Source organism: Oryctolagus cuniculus, chromosome X (assembly GCF_051225735.1).
Source record: "Oryctolagus cuniculus isolate XC-2025 breed Fujian yellow rabbit chromosome X, ASM5122573v1, whole genome shotgun sequence".
NCBI classification, from domain to species: Eukaryota; Metazoa; Chordata; class Mammalia; order Lagomorpha; family Leporidae; genus Oryctolagus; species Oryctolagus cuniculus.
Genome location: NC_142888.1, coordinates 5,784,340 through 5,812,098, shown reverse-complemented (window position 1 = coordinate 5,812,098; position 27,759 = coordinate 5,784,340). Strand labels below are relative to the sequence as shown.

The window sequence follows — 27,759 nt, the reverse complement described above, 5'->3', positions numbered from 1 at the left end:
CCTCTCTCTCTCTCTCTCTCTCTCTCTCTCTGCCTCTCCTCTCTTCTGACTTTCAAATAAATAATAAATAAATCTTTAAAAAAAAAAAAAAACAAAAAAAACCAATAACATTGTATATTTCTTTTTTATTTTTATTTATTTATTTATTTATTTTTTGACAGGCAGAGTGGACAGTGAGAGAGAGAGACAGAGAGAAAGGTCTTCCTTTGCCGTTGGTTCACCCTCCAATGGCCTCCGCGGCCGGCGCGCTGCGGCCGGCGCACCACGCTGATCCGATGGCAGGAGCCAGGAGCCAGGTGCTTTTCCTGGTCTCCCATGGGGTGCAGGGCCCAAGCACCTGGGCCATCCTCCACTGCACTCCCTGGCCACAGCAGAGAGCTGGCCTGGAAGAGGGGCAACCGGGACAGAATCCGGCGCCCCGACCGGGACTAGAACCCGGTGTGCTGGCGCCGCTAGGCGGAGGATTAGCCTAGTGAGCCGTGGCGCCGGGCCCCCCCCCCCTTTTTTTTTTTGACAGGCAGAGTGACAGTGAGAGAGAGAGACAGAGAGAAAGGTCTTCCTTTGCCATTGGTTCACCCTCCAATGGCCGCCGCGGCCGGCACGCTGCAGCCGGCGCACCGCACTGATCCGATGGCAGGAGCCAGGTACTTATCCTGGTCTCCCATGGGGTACAGGGCCCAAGCACTTGCGCCATCCTCCACTGCACTCCCTGGCCACAGCAGAGAGCTGGTCTGGAAGAGGGGCAACCGGGACAGAATCCGGCGCCCCAACCGGGACTAGAACCCGGTGTGCCGGCGCTGCAAGGCGGAGGATTATCCTAATGAGCCACGGCGCTGGCATTGTATATTTCTAAATAGCTAGAAGAAAGACTTTTGAATGTTTACACTACAAAGAAATCTTGAATATATGAAGTGATGGATGTTAATTATCCTAATTTGATCATTAAAATGTATGCACGCATGGACATATTACATATTGCCCCATAAATATGTACAATTATTGTGTGCCAATAAAAAATAATCTAATAAATTTTTTTTTAAAAAAAGCTAAGCAGCTGGAACCTGAACCAGTGCTCCAGTATGGGATGCCAGCATTGCAGGCAGCAGTTTAGCTCACTGTGCCACAATGCCAGCCCCAGGAATATGTCAACCACTCAATTTCTTCACCTCAAAAATGGGGACAATAATAGTACTTACCTCACAGATTTGTTGGGGAAATTTAAAAATTAAATTTTAGACATGTAAAGCAGTAAGGACTATACCTGGCACAACTGATGTGGGTTGTCATCATCATCATTATTTTTGTTTTCATCATTGTTATATGAACTGGCTATTGGTGAAATCTATCATTTTCTAAGCTCTCCAGATTCCTCAGCAACTAAATTCATCATCTTGCCCCCAAGTCTCCTGAGACTACTTTCCTATTTCTGCAGATGGTGCCAACCCCTGCATTCCAGCTATCCGGGTACAAAACCTCACATCTCCTTTGACTCTGTCCTGCCCACCTCCATTCAGCTGCCTATTTGTTTGTTGTCTACTTCCCCATGCTACAATTCGTACTTTCCTTTCCACTCAGAATCTCATAAACTCTTTTCTCGCAATGTAGCTGAAAGGGGGGGGGTGAGGTTTCTGTGGTCCCAGCCCTACAACAGGAGCAGATGGGAGGACAGGATTGAGTATAAGGTAGACCTCAGTAGTGTGAGAGGCAGGACAAGGAAAGGACAGTGGGGAGAGGTCTCTGAGAAGGATCATGTCATATGTCAGAACCTTTCTGTATGTGCAATGCCTTTAGCCTTTATATGTTCCTCTATGGGTTCCACTCTGCATAGAGTGAAGGTTTTTTTTTTTTAATTTATGTATTTATTTATTTGAAAGGCAGAGATACAGAGAGAGAAGGAGAAGGGGGGGGGTGAGAGTAATGAGAATGAAACTTCTATCCACTGGTTCACTCCTCCAATGGCTGCACTGGCCAGGGCTGGACCAGGTCCAAGACAGGAGCTTCTTCCAGATCTCCCATGTGGGTGCAGGAGCACAAGCACTTGGGCCATCTTCTGCTGTTTTCCCAGGTGCATTAGCATGGAGCTGGATTGGACGTGGAGTAGCTGGAACTTGTACCGGTGCCCATATGGTATGCCAGCACTACAGGCAGAGGCTTGACCTTCTATGCCACAGTGCCAACCCCTAGAATGAAGGTTTTAGAGTAAATTGGGCCAATTGGAAAAAACTCAAGAAAGTATTTTACTCCAGTAACTGTTTTTATCTTTTTTTCCTTACATTTGGTGACCATCTCAGTATACATGGTGTATGGAACCATCATGCCCTTTCCTTAGCAAAGAGCTCCCAGTTTTGAAATGTCAGAAGACTGATACTATGCTTAATGAAAGTATTTGCTTTATTGATGAGCAAAACCTCAGGTTACCTTGGGAACATATTTGCCCTTCCTGTTACTATAAAAAGGGAGGCAGTGACTACAGTTGTGAAGCAACCTACATTTTACCTATTCTTTATGGTAAAAACATTCCATAGGGGAAATGCTATACTTTTTAATAATTTTGATCACTTAAGACTTCCTTTTCATAATAATCAAATAAAGTAAATCCAGTTTTCAAATGCTTATGGGTTTTTAAAGGATGAAAGCTGTTTCCATCCCTTTCTTCTCTACAGTGCCCAAAATAAGTGGACAGGTATTTGTTAGAACACACAAAGTGAATTGTTTCCATGTATAGGGTTTATGACTAAGGATATATTCTGTGTTAATATCCTCCATTGCAGATTGCCACCATAGTTTTACTGTATTGCTATCTAGGAAAGTGGAGTTGGGGCAGTTACTTCCATGATGATTTTTTAAAGATTTATTTATTTATTTGAAAGGCAGGTTTACAGAGAGGAGAGTCAGAGAGGTCTTCCATCTGCTGGTTCACTCCCCAATTGGCCACAACAGCTGGAGCTGCGCTGATCCTAAGCCAGGAGCTTCTTCTGGGTCTCCTATGTGGGTGCAGGGGTCCAAGGACTTGGGCCATCTTGTACTGCTTTCCCAGGCCATAGCAGAGAGCTGGATCAGAAGTGGAGCAGCCAGGACTTGAACTGGCATCCATATGGGATGTCAGTGCTGCAGGTGGTGTTTTTACCTGCTACGCCACAGCGCCAGCCCCCATAATGATTGTTTAAAAAAATTACCACTACTGTTAAAGCATTTAGTCATAGTCCTTCCTAGGGGAACAAATTATGCCCATTGGTGTTATCAAACACTTATGTGAAATTTATTAATTCTGTCTTTTGATAAAGAAATTAAAAACATGAGGATATTGCTATGAATTGCTACTGTTTTAGCAAAGTTGTACTAATGGAAATAGTGTTTATCATTTTCTAGCCTTTCCGCTTACCACTGTGATAAGATATGTTTGCTATAAAGAAGATTTTCTACTTGTCACATGCAGTATGGCTTACTACAGCAGGCTTTCTCACCTTTGGCACTGCCGATTTTGCAGGCTGGATGATTCTTTGTTAGTGGAGGCAGGACTGCCCTGTGAATCATAGGATGTTTAGGAGCATCTCTGGCCTCTACCCACTAGATGCCAGTCACACTACCCCCTAGCAGTTGTGACAGTTTGTTTTTTTATTTTTATTTTTGAAAATATGGAATACTTCACAAATTTGCATGTCATACATGTGCAGGGGCCATGCTAATCTCTATATCGTTCCAATTTTAGTATATGTGCTGCTGATGCAAGCACAGTTGTGACAGTTTAAAATGTCTACACAATCACTCCTGATTGACAACCATGTATTAGCGTAAAAGGATTGTGTACCATGCAATTTTTAGAGGCACCGGTCATTTAAAGCACTAGTTTTTGGTCAGCTGTAACAGAAATTTATGTGGTAACATTTAAGTGTGATAGTTTGGCTAATTTAAAATAAAGAGATGAATTCAAAACCTGATTACTCTGATAAACTGGCATACTTAAATAGCAGTAGCATATTGTTGTCCTCTGATGATGAGTTCTAAAGGTGAAAGGCAACATGCAGGATTTGAAAATGTGTATATCATCAGTTTTTCTCTTCTGGCAATGGAAAACAAGGTAAGGAGTAGTGACAGCCAGCCAGTTGTCAAGGCACATTGCACAGGCATAACTATAGTGCACAAAAAGTACTTTTCTTCTGTGTTGTTTTTGAATGTCAGGGACCTTTTCTGTTAAATAGCCAAAAAGAAAGCCTAGATATGTCCATAAACCTTGGCACTTCACTCCTGAAGGCCCCATTGTTATAAGAGAGGGAAGAGATGTATAATTTGGGGCATGCTCGGGCTGACTTGCCCCAATTGGTAGAGTTGGAAACATACTAGGGGATTCCAATTCAATCCCATCAAGGTGGCATGTGCCAATGCCATCTCACTATTCCAAGTGATCAATTTCAGTTCACAATTGATCATAATGAAAGGACTAAGAGTCAAAGGGAGCACATAAACAAGTCTAGTATCTGCTAACCAGAAACAAATATTAAATGTCCTCATTTTGTCTTTTGTCTTCAGCATCAATCTTTAATGTTATATTTTCAAAATAAGCTTTTGACCACTAGTGGCAATAAGTAGAACTTTGATTCCTTCTTTTGTTTTTCCAAGGAAGATTTTAGCAAGGGTGGGGCTAAATTCAGTTGGCAAGATTAGGGATATCTAAAAAACTGTTTAGAGCCTAGCTGACTGCCATGAATGATGTTGAGTAGCTTAAAAAGAATCTGTGCCAGGAAACTGCTTTTGCTCCAAGGCCTCAGTGTGTCCTTGAAGGTTGTTCTTATTTAAGGAATGTATTGTAGGAGCTGGCATTGTGGCATAGCAGGTAAAGCCTGCAACACCAGCATCCCACGTGGGCGCTAGTTCATGTCCTGGTTGCTCTGCTTCTGATCTAGCTCCCTGATAATGGCCTGGGAATGCAGTGGAGGATGGTCCAGGTCCCTGGGCACCTGACACCCACGTGGGAGACCCAGAAGAAGCTCCTGGCTCCCAGCTTCATTCCTGGCCCAGTGCTGACCATTGCAGCTGTCTGTAGAGTGAACCAATGGATGGGGAATCTCTCTCTCTCTCTCTCTCTCTTTGAAAATGAATGGATGAACCTTTTCTTAAAAAAATTGTATTGTAGCTGAGCTGAGGATGCTAGACACACAGGTCTACATAGTCCTGAGGTGAAGTGTAGTTCTTCTGGGTATACTTTTCAGAGAGAAATAGAACAGGGGTTGTAATTTTCAATATCAATCTTACTATGTCTCTAAATTACAATACAAAGAACCTCTTTATTTCTTTCTTTGGATTTTGTTTTAAAACTAAGGAATCCTAGAACTGAGGCCAGTGGTAGGAGGCACAGGCCTGATTGTCATACTAACTTGGATTCTGTGTCAGTAGCCTGGACAGCCGCCCCTCAACTCTTAACTGGGGCCATCTCTGATACTAGGCTGGAATTGCCTTGAACTGAAGTGGAGCAGCAGGGCCAGGAGGGTTAGTGGTTTGAGTTGCTCAGCAGTGGTTTAAGTTCAGATCTGGGCCCCAGAGAAATGGCAAGGAGGAGTGGTCAGCATGGCAATAAGGGACTGTCCTCAAGGAAGAGTTTTGAAGACTTTCCAACCCTGTAACAATGAGGATGGCGGGACCCCATGCTAACATGAGCATGTCAAGTGTTCAGAAGCACTTGGAACAAGAACAAAATAAGGAATTTGAGACAATAACCTCTCCGGTTGCCTTGCTCATACTCGGGAGTGCAGCCATACTTATTATAGGAACTAGGGATGTTATAGCCAGCTGGGTTGGGAGTAGCATGGAGATTGGCTAGACCCTTTGGGACCCTTTACATATCTTTTACTTTTTTTTTTTTTTTTTTTTTGACAGGCAGAGTAGACAGTGAGAGAGAGAGACAGAGAGAAATGTCTTCCTTTTGCCGTTGGTTCACCCTCCAAAGGCTGCCGCGGCCGGCCCATCGCGCTGATCCGAAGCCAGGAGCCAGGTGCTTCTCCTGGTCTCCCATGTGGTGCAAGGCCCAAGCACTTGGGCCATCCTCCACTGCACTCCCTGGCCACAGGAGAGAGCTGGCCTGGAAGAGGGGCAACCGGGACAGAATCCAGCGCCCCGACCGGGACTGGAACCCGGTGTACCGGCGTCACAAGGCGGAGGATTAGCCTAGTGAGCCACGGCGCCGGCATATCTTTTACTTTCATGGTCATTAAACATACACAAAAGCCTGAAAAAAAATCAAATGACACTATTAACAATGGGAATGCTACAGTAATTTCTCTTTAGCAGCTATTACCTGCTAGATTCTGTCCACAGTTTCAGAGCAATGTTCCCAAGTTTCCTGTGTGTTGTTGCTGAAAAAAGCAAATAATCAAAGTTATCTTTTCCATGTGTCTGAACCTTTTTCCAGAAGCCCAAGGCCTTTCTAAGTCTCATCTTGGAATGGTGACTTAGAGGCTTGTATTTTTCACATGACACACTGTAAGCAACTATTTTCCCTAGAAAGCAGCCTCTGCCTCACCACTGAAGGAAAATACTGGGTGGGTTAGGGTTAGCAATAATGATGTCTAACATTTGGTGGTCAGTGACTGTGTAGCAGACTGTGTTATGAGCAGTGCACACACACTCCCCCCAAACCCCATTAGTGCTCCTTCCAGTCCAGTCAGTAAGACTGGAGCTCAGTCCGTCTGGCTCCGGAGCGTCTGCTCCCAGGCACTGAACTCAGCTGCCTTCTCTCTACCTGCTGGGGCCTGGGAGGGCTTTTTTTTTCCACCAAAGAAACCTTTTATTTAAGGAATACAGACTTCATGCATTTCGTAAGTACAAGTTTAGGAATATAGTGATTCTTCCCACAATACCCGCCGTCCCACCCCTCCTCCTCTTCCCTATCCCATTCCCAGTAAGATCCATTTTCAATTAACTTCCTACACAGAAGACCAACTCTATACTAAGTAAAGAGTTCAACAATTTGCATGGGGAAAAAAAACTGTTCCTCAACAGTCAAGACAAGGGCTGTTCAGTCATTGCATTGGCAGCATTTGGGAATGTCTGCAGTACTATCCAATTTCCTGCCCTTTGGAAGTGTCATGGCATCAAGTGCATGATGGGAGAATATGTGTCAGTCATGATATTTTCATATAGTAACCTTTTGGTTAGTTAAAGGTCACTGCAGGGATGCTGGAGCTGATTCCAAGTGGCAGAACCATGGGCATTTTACTTTTCCATTGCATGGAAAGGTGGGGGGTTGGGTGGTGCAGACAGAACTGCAGTGCGTGCAGGGCTGCAAGGAAGAGCACATACTCTGCTGTGTGACCTGAGCATCTTGACCTCTCATCTAGAGATTTCGATTATAGTTGGATTAGGTGTTCTGTCATAGGGCCAGTTACTGTAGTGAAGAATATTGAAGTATGTGGGAATCAAGAAAATAAAAGAGTTTGATACTGTAACGGCACACTTGTATGTGTCATTAACTACTTGAGAGAGAGCATGAATGAATTCCTTGTTTCTTTTGGTTTTAGCTGCTTATCTGTAAACAAGGTCTGGGCTAATTGCTCTATAATACTCCTTCAAGTTTTAGTGTGTTTGATGTAGTAGTGATTTCTGATGTCACCTTTTTCAGCTGCAATGTATAATTTGTTAATAAAAAAGGGATTTTGTAATTTAAAAAAAGTCACTGCATCTTGAAATTAATTTCACTTCTTTTTTTTAGAAACTTACTTAAATTTATTTTTAAAGATTTATTTATTTATTTGAAAGAGTTACACAGAGAGAGAAGGAGAGGCAGAGAGAGAGAGGTCTTCCATCTGCTGGTTCACTCCCCAACTGGCCGCAATGGCCAGAGATGTGTCGATCCAAGGTAAGAAGCCAGGAGCTTCTTCCAGGTCTCCCACGTGGGTGCAGGGGCCCAAGGACTTCGGCCATTTTCTGCTGCTTTCCCAGGTCATAGCAGAAAGCTGGAATGGAAGTGGAGCAGTCGGGTCTTGAACTAGTGCCCATATGGGATGCCAGCACTGCAGGTGGCGGCTTTACCTGCTATGCTATAGTGCCAGCCCCAGAAACTTAATTAACTTTAAAGAGGTACCCGAGAATGATACATCTTTTGTGAGCACTTAGACATTATTATATTACAACTCTTGGAGGACAGAGGTCCTGTATGGGAAGTTAGTGTGCAGTGACTCCTGTTGTTAATTTAACAATCAACACTCTTGTATGACATCAGTGATCACCCAAGGCTCTTAACATAAGTTGCCTAGGCTATGGAAGCATTTTGAATCCACAGACTCCTTCAGTATTTAGACAAGGCCATAAGCAGAGTGGAAGTTCTCTCTTCCCTTCAGAAAAAAGTGCCTCCTTCTTTGGTGACCACTTCTTTCTGGGAGGGCTTTTCACAGGTCATGCTGTCCGCACGATTAGAGCCCTGCATCATGTAAGGCTCCAGATGCTCACACCAAAGCCCCATGTGTTGGAGCATTCCCATCTCAAGAGGACCTCAGGCCACGTTTGACTGCTTGGCCCTGTATGCTCTGTCCATGGCCGAAACCTCTGTATTTGCTCTGCTGTCCATATTCACTCCTTAATTGATAGCAGCCCAGCTTGCCTGCTTTTTGTGATCATCCCCAACAGAATAGGTAGAGTCCAAATTCTTGTAGCTGAAGAACAGGCATGCGGAAATAATTCTTTGATGACCATAAACATAGAGAGCAAGGGAATCAGGAGGTAGAAGAGAGATGACCTTAGAACTACTGCAGTTTCCTAAGGATCTCTGTGCTTAGCTTTGTAGATTTCATTTAGCTAGAAAATCTTGCTGTAAATAGAGTATGCTGTGCATTTTGGCCCCTGTTGAAATTATACATATGTGTATTTTGTTTATTGTAGACACACAGTAACCTAGGTAAATCTTGCTTCCCAGATGAGGAGTTAAGTTTTGCATCATGGTGCCCAGTAGATAATCAATTTTTCTAGGTTTTGTCATCATCAGCTACCATTGAATTTGTTCATCTTACCTTCTAAGTTAGGTATAAGCTTGGCAGAGCAAATCTTAGAACAGAAACTATAACCTCTTAGAAAGTTGTGGGAGGCTTTCTGGGGGAATTTTGTGGCCTTCTTGGGCAGATGGAAGTGACTCTGTAGCCTGGGACTCAAGGGCCCAGTGAGCATGTGCCACACCTTGTTTGATGTTCTCAAATATCTTCAGAGGAAGGGAACCAACTATGAATTCTCCTGCAATGCCAAGCATTTTTACAGTATCCCACCCAATCCTGGAAAGTAGATAGTAATGTTATTGTTTTGTGGAAGAGAAACTGGAAAGCTCTGATATGTTATAAGACTTACCCAAGGTCCCTTGACTGGAATACAGTTGGGTATAGGCCATATAGTTGGAGCTCACAAGAGGCCCTCAGGGTCAAGGGGGCTGAGCTTTATGGGTTCATGGAGAGGCAATTCAGGAACAGTTTTATTGGAAGCTGTAGCAAGAACTAGACTGGACATTTGCAACTGGAATGTAGTATGAGGATAGTCATGGGCATGAGAAAGGCAGATTCACAGTGACCCTGGAATAGAATGGTTGTGAAGGAAGGGTTCAGAACCAAGAAACCAGCTTTTTTAATTAATTAATTTGAGACACAGAGGGAGAGACAGAGAGAGAGAGTCTTCCATCTTCTGGTTCACTCCCGAAATGGCTGCAACAGCCAGGAGCCAGGAGCTTCTTCTAGGTTTCCCACATGGATGCAGGGGCCCAAATACTTGGGCCCTCTTCCACTGCTTTCCTAGGGCATTAGCAGAGAGCTGGATCAGAAGTGGAGTAGCCAGTGCTCGAACCAGTGCCCATATGGGATGCTGACAATGCAGGTGGAGGCTTAACCTACTACACCACAGCAGTGGCCCCAAAACCAGCTTCTAAGACCTCCTTATCTCCTGGATTCTACCAGCAAGGTTAGGGTTTTTTGCCATACTCTTCAAGATCACTGCAGCTAGGGCCAACATTGTGGCACAGTTTTTGGCACTAGCATCCCATAAGAGCTCTGTTTCAAGTCCTGGTTGCTCCACTTTAGATCCAGCTTTCTGCTAATTCACCTGGGAAAGGAACAGATGATGGCCCAACTGCTTGGATGGAGTTCTAGGCTCCTGGCTGCAGCCTAGCCCAGCCCCAGCCATTACAGTCACTTGGGGAGTGAACCAGCAGATGGAAGATTCATTCTCTCTCTCTCTCTCTCTCTCTCTCTCTCTCTCTGTAACTCTCCCTTTCAAATAAATAAAATAAATCTTATAAATCACTATAGCTCCAACCAATCCCTGGCCTTTGTAGATGAATTTGGTTCCCATGCTGACCCTGGTAAGGAGCAAACCTCCTGTTTCTCAGTCTGTTCTTCAAATCTGAATCCCCCTACCTCTTCATAGATCCACAATAAAGATACGATTACCCAAGAGATGCAGGATTATTCTTTGTAGCTTTGGGCACTAATAACAGATAGTAGATCACCTGCCCTGAATGTTGCTTTCTATCTCTCTCTCTCTCTATCTCTCCTTCTATGTATTTGAAAGGCAGAGTTAAAGACAGATCTTCCATCCACTGGTTCACTCCCCAAATGGCCATAACAGCCAGGACTGGGCTGGGCCAGAGCCAGGAGCTTCTTCTGGGTGTCCGATGTGAGTACAGGGGCCCAAGCACTTAGGCCACCTTCCACTGCTTTCCCAGGTGCATCAGCAGGAAGCTGGATTGGAAGCAGAACAGCCGGGACTTGACCTGGCTCCCATACGAGATGCTGGCATTGCAGGTGGTAGCTTTACCCACTGCACCACAATGCCGGCCCTGATTTTTGCCTTTTCTACTTGTTGCAGTTGTCCTTTTTTAAAAATTTATTTATTTATTTGAAGGGCAGAGTTACAGAGAGGCAGAGGCAGAGAGAGAGAGAGAGAGAGAGAGGGAGAGAGAGAGAGAGAGAGAGAGAAGTCTTCCATCCACTGCTTCACTCCCCAAATGGCCACAACGGCCAGAGCTGGGCCAATTTGCAGCCAGCAGCCAGGAGACCCTTCTGAGTCTCCCATGCAGGTGCAGGGGCCCAAACACCTGGGCCATCTTCTGCTGCTTTCCCAAGTCATAGCAGAGAGCTGGATTGGAAGTGGAGTAACTGGGACTCCAACCAGTGCCCATATGGGATGCTCACACTGCAGGCAGTGGCCTCACCTGCTTCGCCACAGCACCAGCCCCTGTTGTAGTTGTTAATAGCTTTACAAATAGGTATAATTTATATACTCTACCATGCACAGATTTTAAGTGTACCATCTGTTCAGTTTTAGCAGATACATTTGTTGCGTTTGCCCAGGCCCTCATGAACACATTAGTCCCCAAACTGTTGGGAGCCCAACCTGCCAGGGCCCTAGGCAGGAAGCAGAAATTGAGATGCCCGATGAGTCCTCTCACTAGAGACTTGGGGTAAGTGAAAACAATGCTGAATGAAAGCAGGATTTAAATATCAGGGAAGGTCAAAGGCTAGCTCTCCACTGTAGTATACATGGTGGTGTGATAATGCTAATGGTGTTGCTTTCTGAGTGCTTGATATGTCCTAAGCACTTGGCATATGTGTTGTCATTTAAGAACCATATGTGGGCCGGCGCTGAGGCTCAGTAGGCTAATTCTCTGCCTGTGGTGCTGGCACCCTGGGTTCTAGTCCCGGTCAGGGCGCCGGATTCTGTCCCAGTCGCTCCTCTTCCAGTCCAGCTCTCTGCTGTGGCCCGGGAGTACAGCGGAGGATGGCCCAAGTGCTTGGGCCCTGCACCCGCGTGGGAGACCAGGAGAAGCACCTGACTCCTGGCTTCGGATCAGTGCGGTGCGCCGGCCGCAGCGGCTATTTAGGGGTGAACCAACGGAAAAGGAAGACCTTTCTCTCTGTCTCTCTCTCTCTCTCACTGTCCACTCTGCCTGTCAAAAAAAAAAAAAAAAAGAGCCATATCTGAACCAGTAGTGATGATGATGATGATGATAGCATTAGCATTTATTTGGAATTTAATATGTGCAAAGAGCTTTACATATATAGTTGGCCCTCTGTATCCACAGGTTCTACAAACACATATTCAACCAACTTTATTTATTTACTTTTTGACAGGCAGAGTTAGACAGTGAGAGAGAGAGAGAGTTCTTCCTTCTGTTTATTCAACCAACTTTAAATCAAAAATATTTTTACTGTGTCTGTAATAAACATGTACATATTTTTCTTGTCATTATTCTCTAAACAGTATCTTAAACCAACATGTATGTAGCATTTATATTGTATTAGATATTATAAATAACCTGTATATGATTTTAAAGTATACAGAAGGATGTGCATACATTATATGCAAATACTGTATCATTTTGTATGAGAGACTTAAGCATCTTCAGATTTTGGTATCCACAGAGTGTCCTGGAGTCAATCTGAGTGATGATTATCATCATCAAGCTTCACATTACTCTATGATGTAGGTTTTATTATTACCCCTGTTTAACAGATGAGAAAATTGAGGCTTAGTACCTTTCCCAAGAGTCACACTGTTAATACATGTTGAGCAGGGATTTGGCTGAGCTGGGAAGGGCCCGTTCATTTTTCTTCATATCTTCCTTTGTGCATCCCTATAAGAATAGCTACCAGTCTCCAAACACCTAGATCCCTAGGTCAGTGCTCCTTCCTTTAGTCAGCCTTCCTTCTCAGTATTGATCAGCCAGACTGGCCTCAAATCCAAGCTTTGATCTTAATGGCTATATGACTTTGGACAGATTTCTTAACCTCTCTGATTCACAGCTTCCTCATTTATATCATGAAGGTATGTCCTACATCCTAGGATCATTCTGAGCATTATATAACATTTGTAGAGCTAGTACCTAGCAGGATATATATGTACAGGAGTGATACCGTTGGATTAGAAAAAGACAGTCTAGGGGCCGGCACAGTGGCATAGTGGGCTAAACCTCTGCCTGCAGCCTGAGAATCCCATATGGGTGCCAGTTCATACCCCAGCTACTCCTCTTCCGATCCAGCTCTCTGCCAAGCCTGGGAAAGCAGTAGAAGATGGTCCAAGTGCTTGAGCTCCTGTACCCGCGTGCAAGACCCAGAAGAAGCTCCTGGCTCCTGACTTCAAATCAGCCCAGCTCCAGCCGCTATGGCCATCTTGGGGCTGAACCAGCAGATAGAAGACCTCAGATGGGGGTCTTAAAAAAAAAAAAACACAAAGGTAGCCTGATTGGTTTCCAGGCATGTGTGCAGAAAACTTATTGGTGGAAGATGGAGAGTAATGAGTAGGAGTATGTGCACTGGAAGAGCTCCATTTGTTGAGATCCTACTGTGTGCTAGATACAGTTAAGCAGTTCCTAAGCTATCTCATTTAATTCTCACTAAACACTCTTATCTCTGATTTATTGAAGAGGAAGCTTAGAGCAGTTCTTGGGGGACTTTGCTGTTATGTGTTTTTCTAATAACCCTATACAGAGAACTTTGTGGCAGATAGGCAATGATTGCATGCCAGATTTGGGGGCAGGCAGAGTGGTCCATTCTTGTTGTTATTTGACCTTGATGTCAAAGTGCTGTGCTCTTTGTATTGTTTTGACTTGACTCACTTTTTACATTTGGGAGGAAAAGGCAAACCTCATCCTTTTCTTAACTGTACAATTATGATTTAAGAAAAGATTTAAGAATCATTTGAATTATTAGTAATACTCTTAACACATCTGAGTTTTTCTGGAAAATAATTTAGTTAGCTGTTTTCAAAGGAAACCTCTAAGAATTTAGTGAGCATATTTTATTAAACATAATGTTATAGATTTGTGTATATTTTAAATTAATATATTCTGTTTATTAGAAAGAGAGAGGGACAGACAGAACTGCCATTTGCTAATTCACTCCCTAAATGCCTGTCATGGCTGGGGCTGAGCCAGGCTGAAGCCAGGAGGTTGGAATTCAATATGGGATTCCTGTGGTGTGGGTATCAGGGTCTGGACTACTTGAGCTATCACTATTGCCCACCAGGGTGTGCATTAGCCTAAAGCTAGAATTGTAAATGGAGCCAGGAGGACTCTTAACCAAGGCACTCCTGTATGAGTTGTGGATGTCCCAAGTGGCATCTTTTTTTTTAAATTTTTTTTTATTATTTTTGACAGGCAGAGTGGACAGTGAGAGAGAGAGAGAGAGAGAAAGGTCTTCCTTTTGCCGTTGGTTCACCTTCCAATGGCTGCCGCGGCCGGCACGCTGCAGCCGGCACATTGCGCTGATCCGAAGCCAGGAGCCAGGTGCTTCTCCTGGTCTCCCATGCAGGTGCAGGGCCCAAGCACTTGGGCCATCCTCCACTGCACTCCCGGGCCATAGCAGAGAGCTGGACTGGAAGAAGGGCAACTGGGACAGAATCCGGCACCCAGACCGGGACTAGAACCCGGTGTGCCAGCGTTGCAGGCTAAGGATTAGCCTATTGAGCTGTGGCGCCAGCCCCAAGTGGCATCTTAACTGCTACTCCAAATGCCTATTCTGATTTGTATATATATATTTTTAAAAATTAATATTATATCATTAAAAATTTATTTCCATTTTACTTGGAAGGCAGACAAACAGAAATCTCCCATCTTTTGGTTTACCCCCCAAGTGCCTGTAACAACCAGGGCTGAGCCAGGCAGAAGCCAGGAACATAGAACTCCATCTGAGTCTTCCACATTGGTAGCAGGGGGCCAGATACTTGAACCATCACCGGCTGCCTCCCAGAGTGTACATTAGCGGGGAGCTGGATCAGAAGCGGAGGAGCTGGGACTCAAACCAGGCACTCTATTATGGGATGTGGGCATCTCAAGAGGCATCTTAACTGCTGTGCCAAATGCCTGTTGAAATGTATTTTCTTAAAGTACTTCCCTATTTCTCCAATTATTTGTTTTCCAGGGCTTTTTGACATCTGTATTCATGTTCACAAAAATGCATTTTGATACCTCAGTCTACACCTTTGTTTTAGTAATCAGTAACTACTGAACTCAACTGCAAATTCCAGTCCTACTTCATTCAAAAGTACAAATTATGACATCTTTCCTGAAAAGAGGTATGTTGGAAGTAATGAATTGAGTGGTGATAGTGCCTTTTTCTCAAAATCAAAGAGAATTTAAGCAAATATAATAGGTGACAAATAGATTAATGGTTCTCAAAGTATGGTCCCCAGATCAGCAGTATCAGCATTACCTCGATATTTAGAAATAAAAAGTCTCAAGCCCCACCTCAAAACTGCTAAATCAGAAACTCTTGGGGGTAGAGTCCAGTATATGGTTTTGGGCTTTTGTTTTATTTTTTATTTATTTGAGAGACAGACTGTGACACAGGCAAACAGACCAAGATCTTAAAGCAGCTGGTTCATTCCCCAAATGCCCACAACAGCCTGGCTAGGCCAAGCCTAAGCCAGGAGCTCAGAACTCATTCTGGGTCTTCACGTGGGTGGCAGGGTCCTAAATACTCACCACCCGTTGTTTCCCAGGGTACACATTAGCAGGAGGCTAGAATTGGGAATGGAGCTGGGACTCAAACCCAAACATTTCAACATAGGATGCAGGCATCTCCAGTAAAGCCTTAACCTCTTGGCTAAATGTCTGCCCCCCTGGTGTCTGTTTTTCTCTCTTTTTTGGTTTTCATCTTTTTAAAAATTTATTTAGGGAATTTTTTAATACATTAGAGTCCCTGGGTCACAGCAAATGAATGATTACTACAATATAATTCTCATAAATTCTCACGTTAATGTAACATTAATACAAAGAGAACAAAATCAATGTACTTCATAAATACAGTTATAAGAATATAGGCTCACTAGGCTAATCCTCCACCTCCGGCGCCGGCACCCCGGGTTCTAGTCCCGGTCAGGGTGCCGGATTCTGTCCTGGTTGCTCCTCTTCCAGTCCAGCTCTCTGCTGTGGCCCGAGAGGGCAGCGGAGGATGGCCCAAGTGCTTGGGTCCCTACACCCACATGGGAGACCAGGAGAAGCACCTGGCTCCTGGCTTCGGATTGGCGCAGCGCTGGCCGTAGCTGCCATTTGGGGAGTGAACCAACAGAAGGAAGACCTTTCTCTCTGTCTCTCTCTCACTGTCTTCAACTCTCTCTCTGTTTCTCTCTCACTGTCTAACTCTGCCTGTCAAAATTTTTTAAAAAATAAATAAATAAAAAACAATATTAAGTCTTCCTATCCTATAATGAGAAATAGTTGGGCCAGCACCGCAGCTTACTAGGCTAATCCTCTGCCTGCGGTGCCAGCACACCAGGTTCTAGTCCCAGTTGGGGCACCGGATTCTGTCCCGGCTGCTCCTCTTCCAGTCCAGCTCTCTACTGTGACCCAGAAAGGCAGTGGAGGATGGCCCAGGTCCTTGGGCCCTGCACCCGCTTGGGAGACCAGGAGGAAGCACCTGGCTCCTGTCTTCAGATTGGCGTAGCTCTGGCTGTAGCAGCCATTTGGGGGGTGAACCAACAGAAGGAAGATCTTTGTCTCTCTCTCTCTCAATGTCTAACTCTGCATGTCCAAAAAATAAATAAATAAATAAAAAATAAAAGAATATAATGAGGCTGGCGCTGCGGCTCACTAGGCTAATCCTTGTCCTGCGGCACCAGCACACTGGGTTCTAGTCCCAGTTGGGGCGCCGGATTCTGTCCTGGTTGCCCCTCTTCCAGGCCAGCTCTCTGCTGTGGCCAGGGAGTGCAGTGGAGGATGGCCCAAGTGCTTGGGCCCTGCACCCGCATGGGAGACCAGGAGAAGCACCTGGCTCCTGGCTTCGGATCAGCGCGATGCGCTGATTGCAGCGCGCCGGCCGTAGCAGCCATTGGAGGTGAACCAACGGCAAAGGAAGACCTTTCTCTCTGTCTCTCTCTCTCACTGTCCACTCTGTCTGTCCAAAAAAAAAATATATATATATAATGATGTCTGTCATTCTGTTCTCCTTCCTTCCTTCCATTCTTTTTTAATTTTTTGAGGTAACATTTTTAATTTATATTATAGTCAAAGGCTTCATGCTCCACTAAATAGAGAGTTCAACAAGTAAAAAGTAGAAAGGCCTTAGTTCATTGGGAATATAGGCAAAGGCTATAAATAGGAATCAAATGAAAATATGGCTTTCATTCATATATATTAAATTGCAAAATAGTCACATATCACCAAAACTGTAGTAATGTCTCATTCTTAAACATTGGCTTGACAAAGAAAAAGCAGAGTTTGACATACCTAAATTTGCAACAATGCTGATACACACAAGCATTTCTCTGTTTTTGTTTTTGATTCTTTTTTTCTGTTTAAATTTTAGCTTCCACATAAAAGGGAGAACATGACAATATTTGTTTTTCTGTGGCTGGCTTATTTCACTCAGGATCTATTTTAAATAAGATCTCCAAGGGTTTCTGATGTTTGTTTAAGCTTTAGAATAGCTGGTTCAGAATCTACCCCCAAGAGGCCGGCGCCGCGGCTCACTAGGCTAATGCTCCACCTGCGGCGCCGGCACACTGGGTTCTAGTCCCGGTTGGGGCTCCAGATTCTGTCCCGGTTGCCCCTCTTCCAGGCCAGCTCTCTGCTGTGGCCCAGGAGTGCAGTGGAGGATGGCCCAAGTGCTTGGGCCCTGTACCCCATGGGAGACCAGGATAAGTACCTGGCTCCTGGCTTTGGATCAGCGCGGTGCGCCGGCCGCGGCGGCCATTGGAGGGTGAACCAACGGCAAAGGAAGACCTTTCTCTCTGTCTCTCTCTCTCACTGTCCACTCTGCCTGTCAAAAAAAAAAAAAAAAAAAAGAATCTAACCCCAAGAAAAAATTATCAGGAGAGTTATTAACCTATGGTAAAAGAAAAATGACACCTTCTGAAACACAGTTTTTTTTTTTAAGTCTGAATTACAAATTTCAAGTGGAAGCCATCTGTTTCTACCCTTTTCAGAGACAGACAATGGACTGCATGGCTACTTGCAGTTCTTTATAACCCTGAGTCTCCTAAGGTTAGTTTCTGTCTTGGTGTTTGTTTCTAAAATAAATATCCCAAATAGATACTTCCTTCTCTCCTCCACCCATGCAGCAATTGCTTAAGCTGATTCACGTCTTGCTGTCCTGAAACTTTCTATCCACATTATCCTTTTGCATAGTAAAAGCCCAAGAATGATTCCCCTTCCTAGATGGGCATAGTGGAAGAACCCAAGAAGATAAAGGTGGAGTTCCCTTTTCTTGAAAAAGATTTATTTATTTATTTGAAAGAGTTACATAGAGGGAGGGAGAGACACAGAGAGAGATCTTTCATCTGCTGGTTCACTCCCCAGATGGCCACAGTGGCTGGGGCTGTGCCAAACCAAAGCCAGGAGCCGGAGCTTCTTCTGGGTCTCCTATGTGGGTGCCTAAGCAGCTGGGCCATGTTCTGCTTTTCCCAGGCCAGTTGCAGGAAGCTGAATTGGAAGTGGAGCAGCCAGGACAGACACAAACCAGTGCCTGCGTGGGATACTGGCACTGCAAGTGGCTGCTTTACTGGCTATGCCACAATGCTAGCCTCTGGAGTTCTCTTTCTGATGGGGAGAGAGATGGAGCAAACTCATCTCTCTGGCTGAACGAGCTCCTGAGTGCTCTTCCTGGAATTCTGAGATTCGGGATTTTCAAAGGATCAATAATATATTAGATTGACTTCCTAGAGTTTTCTTTTTTTGTGTATTGCACATTGGTATGAGGAAGCCCTGATTTTATTATGATGAACCAGCACATAGAATATTTCTCTCTCTATTTCTCTAACTCTACCTTTCAAATAAGTAAATCTTTAAAACAAGAAAAGGTTCATCAGTTGACAGGCCTTCTGGTCATGCTGCTGTGTAACAGACTACCCCTGGTTCAGCAGTGTGCAGTACCACATTCTTTCTCAGGGTTCTGTGTGTTGCCTGCACTTCGCGGGGTAAGTCTCACTGGGGTCTGTCCTGAGGTGGCAGTGGGAGTTGGACCATGGTGGTAGCTGTTGGCTCAGAACTCAGCTTTGGCTGCTAAGGGAAGCTGTTCTCCCAGAGCTGCAATCCCACAGGACCTGTGGCATGAGGCCTTCTCACAGCATAGTGAGGCATTCCAGAGGGTAGGCCCGAGAGCTAGTGTTTGAGAGCAGCACTGTTATCCTTCTTTTAAATATGGAAAACTGAAGCTTCAAAGATTGAAATAAGGGGATGGGGTTATACACATGCAGTGGGGTGATAGTCCTTGTCACAGGATTGTGGGAAATAAGGAAATGTGTCTGAATACTTAACTTTGGGCCTCGTACATAGTAGATGCTCAATATGTGTTACTGTCACTCCTTCTTGAACTCGGCGTTTGTGGAGTGCTTACTGTATATATAATACATTGCCAGGACTTTTAGGGACTCCAAGAAGAAATGGGACGTAGGCCCTGCCCTTAAGAAGCTTTTGTCCTGATTGATCAGTGAGCTCTATAGGAGGGTGAGCAGAGCGAGCTCATGGAGCATGGCATTCTCTGTATTTGAAGACCACGAACCAGAGAGAAAGGACCTCAGTGTGAAATGAAGAGGAAGAAGGCCTGAGTGACAGAGTGCTGATGGAACTTAGTGGGCAATTCATTTGTGCTAGAGATTGAGAGATAAGGCAAGAGCTTAGAGGGCAAGGGTCAAATGAACAGACCCTGACTGTAGCATGTGGGGCAGGAAACACTGTGACTGAGTATGGGCAGGAGGTTGGTTGATCATTCCTTCTGCAGACAGGTTTGGAGACCCTCGCTGTTAGGCTCTGACATACAGAGAGGAGCTGTGGGAGAAGGGGCTTGTTCTCTAGAATCAATGAGGGCTAAAACACTTGTCAGCCAGGTATAGGCCCTGGATCAAGAGCATCAGCCTCACATGCTAGCTTGTTAGAAAAGCAGATTTTCGGGGTGGCCCTGTGGAGGAGCGGGTAAAGCCGCCGCCTGCAGTGTCAGCATCCCATAGGGGTGCTGGTTTGAGTCCCGGCTGCTCTGCTTCTGGTCCTGCTCTCTGCCATGGCCTGGGAAAACAAAAGAGGATAATGTAAGTCTGTGGGCCCCCATACCCACATGGGAGACCTGAGAGAAACTCCTGGCTCTTGACTTTGGATTGCCCCAGATCCAGCTGTTGGTGGCCATTTCGGGAGTGAACCAGCAGATCAAAGACCTCTCTTTCTCTCTTTCTGCCTCTATCCCTATAACTCTGCCTTTCAAATAAATAAATGAATCTTTAAAAAAAGAAAGGTAGGGGCCAGCACTGTTGCACAGCAGGTTAATGCCTTGGCCTGAAGCACTGGCATCCCATGTGGGTGCCAGTTTGAGACCCGGCTGCTCCACTTCCTTTTTTATTTTTTTTAATTGACAGGTAGAGTTATAGACAATGAGAGAGAGAGACAGAGATAAAGGTTTTCCTTCTGTTGGTTCACTCCCCAAATGGCCGCTACGGCTGGCACTGTGCCAATCTGAAGCCAGAAGCTAGGTGCTTCTTCCTGGTCTCCCATGTGGGTGCAGGGGCCCAAGCACTTGGGCCATCCTCCACTGCCTTCCTGGGCCACAGCAGAGAGTTGGACTGGAAGAGGAGCAACCGGGACTAGAACCCGGCACCTATATGAGATGCCGGTGCTGCAGGTGGAGGATTAACCAAGTGAGCCTTGGCACCGGCCCCATAATGGGCACCGGTTCGAGACCCTGCTGCTCCACTTCCAATCCAGCTCTCTTCTATGGCCTCCACATGGTCTCCACATGGGAGACACGAAAGAAGCTCCTGGCTCCTGGCTTCGGATCTGTGCAGCTCCAGCCATTGTAGCCAATTGAGGAGTGAACCAGCGGATGGAAGACCTCTCTCTCTCTCTGCCTCTCCTCTCTCTGTGTAACTCTGACTTTCAAATAAATAAATAAATTTTTTTTTTTTTTTTTGACAGGCAGAGTGGACAGTGAGAGAGAGAGACAGAGAGAAAGGTCTTCCTTTTTTGCCGTTGGTTCACCCTCCAATGGCCGCCGCTGCAGCCGGCGCACCGCGCTGATCCTGGCAGGAGCCAGGAGCCAGGTGCTTTTCCTGGTCTCCCATGGGGTGCAGGGCCCAAGCACCTGGGCCATCCTCCACTGCACTCCCTGGCCATAGCAGAGAGCTGGCCTGGAAGAGGGGCAACCGGGACAGAATCCGGCGCCCCAACCGGGACTCGAACCCGGTGTGCCGGCGCCGCAAGGTGGAGGATTAGCCTATTGAGCCACGGCGCCGGCTCAATAAATATTTTTTTTAAAAAAGAAAGGTAGAGGGCCGGCGCCGCGGCTCACTAGGCTAATCCTCTGCCTAGCGGCGCCGGCACACCGGGTTCTAGTCCCGGTCGGGGCGTCGGATTCTGTCCCGGTTGCCCCTCTTCCAGGCCAGCTCTCTGCTGTGGCCAGGGAGTGCAGTGGAGGATGGCCCAGGTGCTTGGGCCCTGCACCCCATGGGAGACCAGGAGAAGCACCTGGCTCCTGGCTCCTGCCATCGGATCAGCGTGGTGCGCCGGCCGCAGTGCGCCGGCCGCAGCGGCCATTGGAGGGTGAACCAGCGGCAAAGGAAGACCCTTCTCTCTGTCTCTCTCTCTCACTGTCCACTCTGCCTGTCAAAAAAAAAAAAAAAAAAAAGGTAGATTTTCTGTCTTGTCCCACACTCATTCTGTCAGAAACTGTGGGTGATGTTCAGAAGTCTGTTTTCACAAGCCCTCTTTGTAGTTGTATTGCACACTCAAGTGTGTGGAGCAGTGGACTGGGACAGTTTTTTATTAAAAAAGATTTATATATTTTATTTGAAAAAGTTGCAGAGAGAGGGAGAGACAGAGACCTACCATCTGCTGGTTCACTTCCCAAATGGCTACCATAGCAGGGACTGGGCCAGGCCTAAGTCAGGAGCTTTATTTGGGTCTCCAAGGTGGGTGCAGGGGCCCAGGGACTTGGGCCATCTTCCGTTGCTTTCCAGGCACATTAGCAGGGTGCTGGATTGGAAGTGTAGCAGCGGGGATTCGAACTGGCACCAATATGGGATGTTGGCACTTCATGTAGTAGATTTACCCTCTATATCACAATGCTGGCTCCAGGACAGTTCTCAGGCCTATCCATTAGAATTCCATGGGGCACTTTTAAAGCACCAAGGCCTAGGCCATACCTGTGACTGAAGAGACCAGAATCTGAAGGAAGACCCAGATATCTGTATTCTTTTAAAGAAAATCTTCCCGTATGTAGCCAAAGTTGAGAAATAGTAATCTCCATATGCTTAGAAATATCATCATAGTTACAAACGGCATCATTGCTGGATGACAAAAAGTCAGTGTTCAAAGCCTGGGGGTTGAGTGTGGGAGCAGGGGAGGGCGCCCCAGATGAGGTGCATGGCTCTCATTGCACTTCCTACTGGATGAAACTCTTCACCATTGGTTTCCTGCCTTTTCTCTGGACATTGCAGTTGCACACACGTGAGTGTGACTGGGAAGATTATTTTCAAATTAGTAACGTTTAACTTTTAAAGTTAAATGCAGCTGGCTTCCCTTGAAAACTTTGGGGTGGCCAGGGCTGCCTGCACCAGTTGCCCTGGCGTGGACAGAAAAGCAAAGAAGACTTGTACAAAGGCTCTGTGAAGCCAGAGGCTGCTGCTGTTTTTGTCTGATGTTACTCCTGCTCAGGCTTAGTGATAAACATCACTGGAGCTAAAAAAAAAAAAAAAAAGGGCAAGGAGCTGTTCTCGGACATGCTGGATAAGCTGTGGGAGAGTCCTGACGTCCTATGCCTGGTGTATGATGTGACCAGCGAGCAGTGGTTCAACAGCTGCGGCCGGTGGCTGGAGAAGGCACGCTCCCTGGCCCCTGGCGTCTCCCTCCCAGGTGTGTTGGTGGGGAATAAGACAGACCTGGCCAGCAGACGAGCCGTGGACCCCGCCCAGGCCCAGGCGTGGGCACTGAGCCAAGGCCTGGAGTGTCTGGAGACCTCCGTGAAGGAGCAGGAGAACTACGAGGCCCCGTTCCACTGCCTGGCCCAGCAGTTCCACCGCCTGTACCGGGAGAAGGTGGAGACCTTCCGGGCGTTGGTGTGAGGGCTGGGCGGACGGTGCAGCCGGCCGGGCAGTGCTGCCGGGCACCCCGCAGCGGGCTCTGCTCCGTGGAAGGCACGAGAACGGTGGACTCGCCTCCTGCGCTGCCAGAGCATCCCAACAGCTTTCAATAAAGGGAGCAGAGAACCCCCCCCCCCCCAAAAAAATGTGCATTTTAACTCACGGAATCCTCCCAGCAATTTGAGGAAGCGGGTGTTACTGCTGGCCCGTTGGATGGCTGTGGCCGCTGAGGCACAGAGGGGCTAAGGGGCTGACCCACAGTCACACAGCTAGCAAGTGACGGAATCGGTCGTGAGTCTGCGCCCTGAGGTGCTGTGACGTGCTGCTTCTTGGGACGTGGGGGACGGTGACGGTGCCTCCAGGGAGGACGCACCTCGGTCACCCGGGGACGGACAGACAGGACACCGGGCTTTGCCTGGCAGATAAAGCCTGGCAGGCTTTGGACTTGGACTGGGGCACTGGACGGAGCTGGCCCTGGGCTGAGAGTGGGAGTGCAGAGCCCAGACTATGGCTGGAGACCCCGCGGTGGGCAAGACCGTGCTGGCCCAGACCCTCCGCAGTGGCGGGGCCCACTTCCAGAAGAACTACACCCTGACGACGGGGGTGGACTTGGTGGTGAAGACGGTGCCAGTTCCCGACACGGGCGACAGCGTGGAGCTCTTCATTCTCGACTCTGCGGGCATATGCGCCCATATGGGATATGGGCATTCTAGGCAGCAGTTCTACCTACTACTCCACAGCACCAGCCCCAGCTCATTAATATTCTAATAGGAGAAAGCTTCAGTATAATAAAATTCATTTAAAAATTAATTTAAAAAATGTAGCCCAAGTATAAACAGGAATTCCAACAAGAGCAACTCAGCAGAAGTATGAGATATTATGCTATTCTGTTAACATAAAATGTTTTTTGCCTTCTCAGTATCCCTGTTTTCAATTTCCTATAGAAATGAATTGCCCAGGAAAAAAACCCTCTACTTCAGAGGTGAACATTCATCTGATTTTTTTCCCTGGAAGGCATTATTGTGCCAGTTGTGGTACAGGTGTGGCTCTGACATGGCTTCCCAGGTCCTTTTCCTGGGTAGGGAACTTTTGTGACAGTGTGCCCTGCTGTTTGTCTTCAGGTCCTCCCAGGGTTTCACACTTGATCCTGGCTTTTTTTTTTTTCAGTTGATGGAGGGGGGGAGGGAGGGAGAAAGGGAGAAAGCGAGCTCCCAGGGTTTCACACTTGATCCTGGCTTTTTTTGTTTTTTAAGTTGATGGAGGCTGGGGGTGGGGGGGTGGGGAAAGGGGGAGAGAGAGAGAGAGAGGAAGAAAGAGAATATCAAGCAGAGCGCTCCCACCCATTCGTTCACTCCCCAGATGCCTGCGATGACTGGCTCTGGGTCTGAGCCTGAGGCTAAAGCAGGGAGCCAGCAACTCAATCCTGGTGTCTCATGTGGGTGGCAGGAACCCAGTTGTCTGAGTTATCACCAGCTGCCTCCATGATACATGTTAGCAGGAAGCTGGAATTGGGAACTGGAACTGAGATTAATACCCTAGCACTAGGATAAGGGATGCACGCATCCCAAAGGGTGTTGTAATTGCTAGGCCAAATATCTACCCCGGAGGGGTTTTTAATAATTTTCTATTTTGAAGTCATTGTCAATTCACATGTACCTATAAGAAATATTAGAGAGGGGAGCTGGCACCGCGGCTCAATAGGCTAATCCTCTGCCTGCAGCGCCGGCACACTGGGTTCTAGTCCCAGTTGGGGCACCGGATTCTGTCCCGGTTGCCCCTCTTCCAGGCCAGCTCTCTGCTGTGGCCTGGGAGTGCAGTGGAGGATGGCCCAAGTGCTTGGGCCCTGCACCCCATGGGAGACCAGAATAAGCACCTGGCACCTGGCTCCTGGCTTTGGATCGGCGCGGTGTGTCGGCCGTGGCAGCCATTGGAGGTTGAACCAATGGCAAAAGGAAGACCTGTTGCTCCCCCATTCACGGAGGAACGACACAGGACCCTGCGTGTTCTTTTGTCTGCTCGGCCCTCCCCGGGTTTGCTGCTGGTTCTTCCCGGGTTGGCTACCGATCCCTTCCACCTCCGTGGAAGGGCAGTTCCCCCTGCCACTTTCCCCACTTCCGCGGGGGAGCGGCACACCGCCGGCCGGCTCTCTCGGGGGCTGCTCAGATGTTATCAGGATGTTCCCTTTAGATGTTCCTGGTGCATGTTGTCTCTCTCCTCCTTTATAGTCCTCTTCCACCAATCCCAACTCTGCTACCCACACGCCGAGTACGCTGCTCTCCTCCAATCAGGAGCAAGATCAGCTCCTGCAGGTTATTGGTTGAACTGGAGGCAGCTGTGTAAAAGTTGTTTACTCCTCTCCCAGCACCATATTGTGGGAGAGCAGATGCATAGAATAAGTCTTAATTCCAGTAACTTAGTCTAGTCCGAGTTGCTCCCCACAAAGACCTTTCTCTCTGTCTCTCTCTCACTGTCCACTCTGCCTGTCCAAAAAAAAATATTAGAGAGGGGGCAGCCTTTGGTACAGTTAAGGTGCTACTTGGGATACCCTCAGCCACCCTTATCCCAGGAGTACTTCGATTCAAGTCCCAGCTCTGTGTTGATTCCAGTTTCCTGCTAATACTTACCTTGGAAGGCAGCATAGAGTAGTTCAACTACTTGGGTCACTGCCACCCATGTACGACACCTCTGTTGAGTTCCTGGCTCTTAGCTTTGGCCCAGCCCAGCCCTAGCGATTGTGGGTCTTTGGGGAGTGAACCAGCAGATGGAATAGCTCTCTTTTTCTATCCTTCTGTCTGTGCTTCAATTGAAAACAAGTAATATAAATCTGAAAAAAAAAATAGATCTGTTCTCTGTCTCTCCTGTCCCCTTGACCCCTGCAAGCATGAATCTATTCTCCACTGGTTGCCAGGTTCAAAGACAAAATTGGGTCCATGGTTTAAAAAGAGAGCATATGAGACAAAAATGATTGGGTAGGAAAACTAAACTCTTTGGAATTTCAGGCTATACAGAAAGAAGGCTTCCTTTGGAACCAAATTCAGCATTAATGCTGGAGTATACTGTATCTTAGAGGTTGCCTCCTGGTGTTAGTGTTCGTGATAGTCTGCCTCACTTCCTCTGGTATAAGTCAGTCTATGTTGTGGTAATTGGCAGTAACTAATCAAGTTAATGTCCCCTAACAAATAGGGGCTGTCCTTTTTTTAACTCCAACCTTCTGTGCCTCCAAATGAGCCAGGAGCCTCTCTGTAACCTCCAGAGGTCATCAAGAATCAGAAGGTAAAAGCTGGAAATGTGATTTAAGTATTTGGCCCTTCTTGGAATGGGCATACTTGGAATGTTAGCTTGACAGTTCAGCATGAGAGGCAGTTTCTATAAGGAATAAAGGAGGAAGCCCTACCTCAGCTTTAGGCACACAGCAAAACTTAATCCTGATTGAACTCTGTGATCTTCTTTGTTCACATCTTCCCCAGAGCAGCCAAATGTGAAGGGAAAAAGTCATGTGAGTGAGCTGCCAACTTCTCAGTCAACATTGTGCAGTATGGTAGCCACCCGCCCCATGTGGCTAAGGGCCTGAAATGTACCTTACGTGACTGAGGAACTCAACTGCTAATTGTATGTAATCTTGATCACTTTACATAGTCTTGTGTGGCTCACGGCTGACGAATGGACAGCACTGAGATTCGTGGTTACTCATGTTGGGTTGTTCAAGTCTCTTGACCCTTCTCAGTGGGGCAAAGCTGAATTGCTTGGCATAAGCAAGAGGAGGCCTGTAGTTTTCCCCAGGGTCCTCTGGCACTGTTCTTCACGACAGAACATCAGCCTCTCTCAAACAGTCATTGAGCATCAGTTTGAGGAAGAACAATAGTTAGCCTGCCTGGGAAGTTCCTGGCGTCTGTGCCCAGCTGGGCCAGTGCTTAGGTCACAGTACTGCTTACTTGATGCTTACCTCATGAGTTAGACTTGTACTTCTGCTTTCCAGGTTTGCAGGCTCCTTTTTAAAAAAGTTATTTGTTTATTTTCATTTTATTTGAAAGGGAGAGAGAAAACTTCTCTCTACTGGTTCACTCCCTCAAATACCTGCAACATCTAGGGCTGAATCAGGCCAAAGCCTGAAGTCCAGAACTCAGTCTGGGTCTCCTTTGGGGGTGGCAGGGACCTAATCGCTTGAGCCATAACCTTCTGCCTCTCAGGGTGTACATTGACAGGAAGTTGGGCTTAGAAGCAGAGCTAGCACTCAAACCCAAGCACTCTGACAGGGGATGCAGGCTGCTGCTTCTTTTTGTTTAAGATTTATTTATTTATTTGATAGATCTTCTTTCCACTGGTTCACTCTCCCCAAATACATGCAACATCCAGGGCTAGACCAGGCTGAAGCCAGGAGGCAAGAACTACATATTGACTTCCTATGTGAGTGGCAGGGGCTAAGTACTTGGACCATCTTCTATTGCCTTCCCAGGCACATTAACAGGAAGACAGATGAGAAGAAGAGCAGCCAGGACTCAAACTATCTCTTTGCTATGGGATGCCAGCATTGCAAGCAGTGGCTTAACCTGTTATGTCACAATGATGGCCTCTGATGCATGCATATCAACCACAGTGCCAAATGCTTGCTCCTGCAGTCTCCTTCTTAGGACCAGGATGGAATTTGTTCCCTGTGTGTACTATGGGGTTATAACACAAATAAAACAGTGTTACATTTCTTGCTTTGATGGAGAATATCCAAAGGAAAGCAGCAGTTAA

The 27,759-nt window shown here is 46.6% G+C and overlaps 1 protein-coding gene and 1 non-coding gene across 12 annotated transcripts in view; one reads left to right on the top strand and one right to left on the bottom strand.

Annotated features, from left to right (window-relative positions):
• MAP7D2 (MAP7 domain containing 2) overlaps positions 1–27,759 on the top strand; it is a 138,894-nt gene that overhangs the window by 41,790 nt on the left and 69,345 nt on the right. Inside the window, exon 2 of one of the 11 annotated variants that reach the window (XM_089324912.1) lies at positions 14,883–15,036. The exons of the other annotated variants lie outside the window; for them this stretch is intronic. Coding sequence (XP_089181038.1) covers positions 15,015–15,036 — 22 coding nt within the window. The 5' untranslated portion in view covers positions 14,883–15,014. The remainder of the gene's footprint in view (positions 1–14,882; positions 15,037–27,759) is intronic. 11 annotated transcript variants of the gene reach the window in all.
• Positions 3,630–3,733, bottom strand: LOC127485006 (U6 spliceosomal RNA). Its single transcript, XR_007912215.1, has one exon. It is a non-coding gene; the product is annotated as a U6 spliceosomal RNA (small nuclear RNA).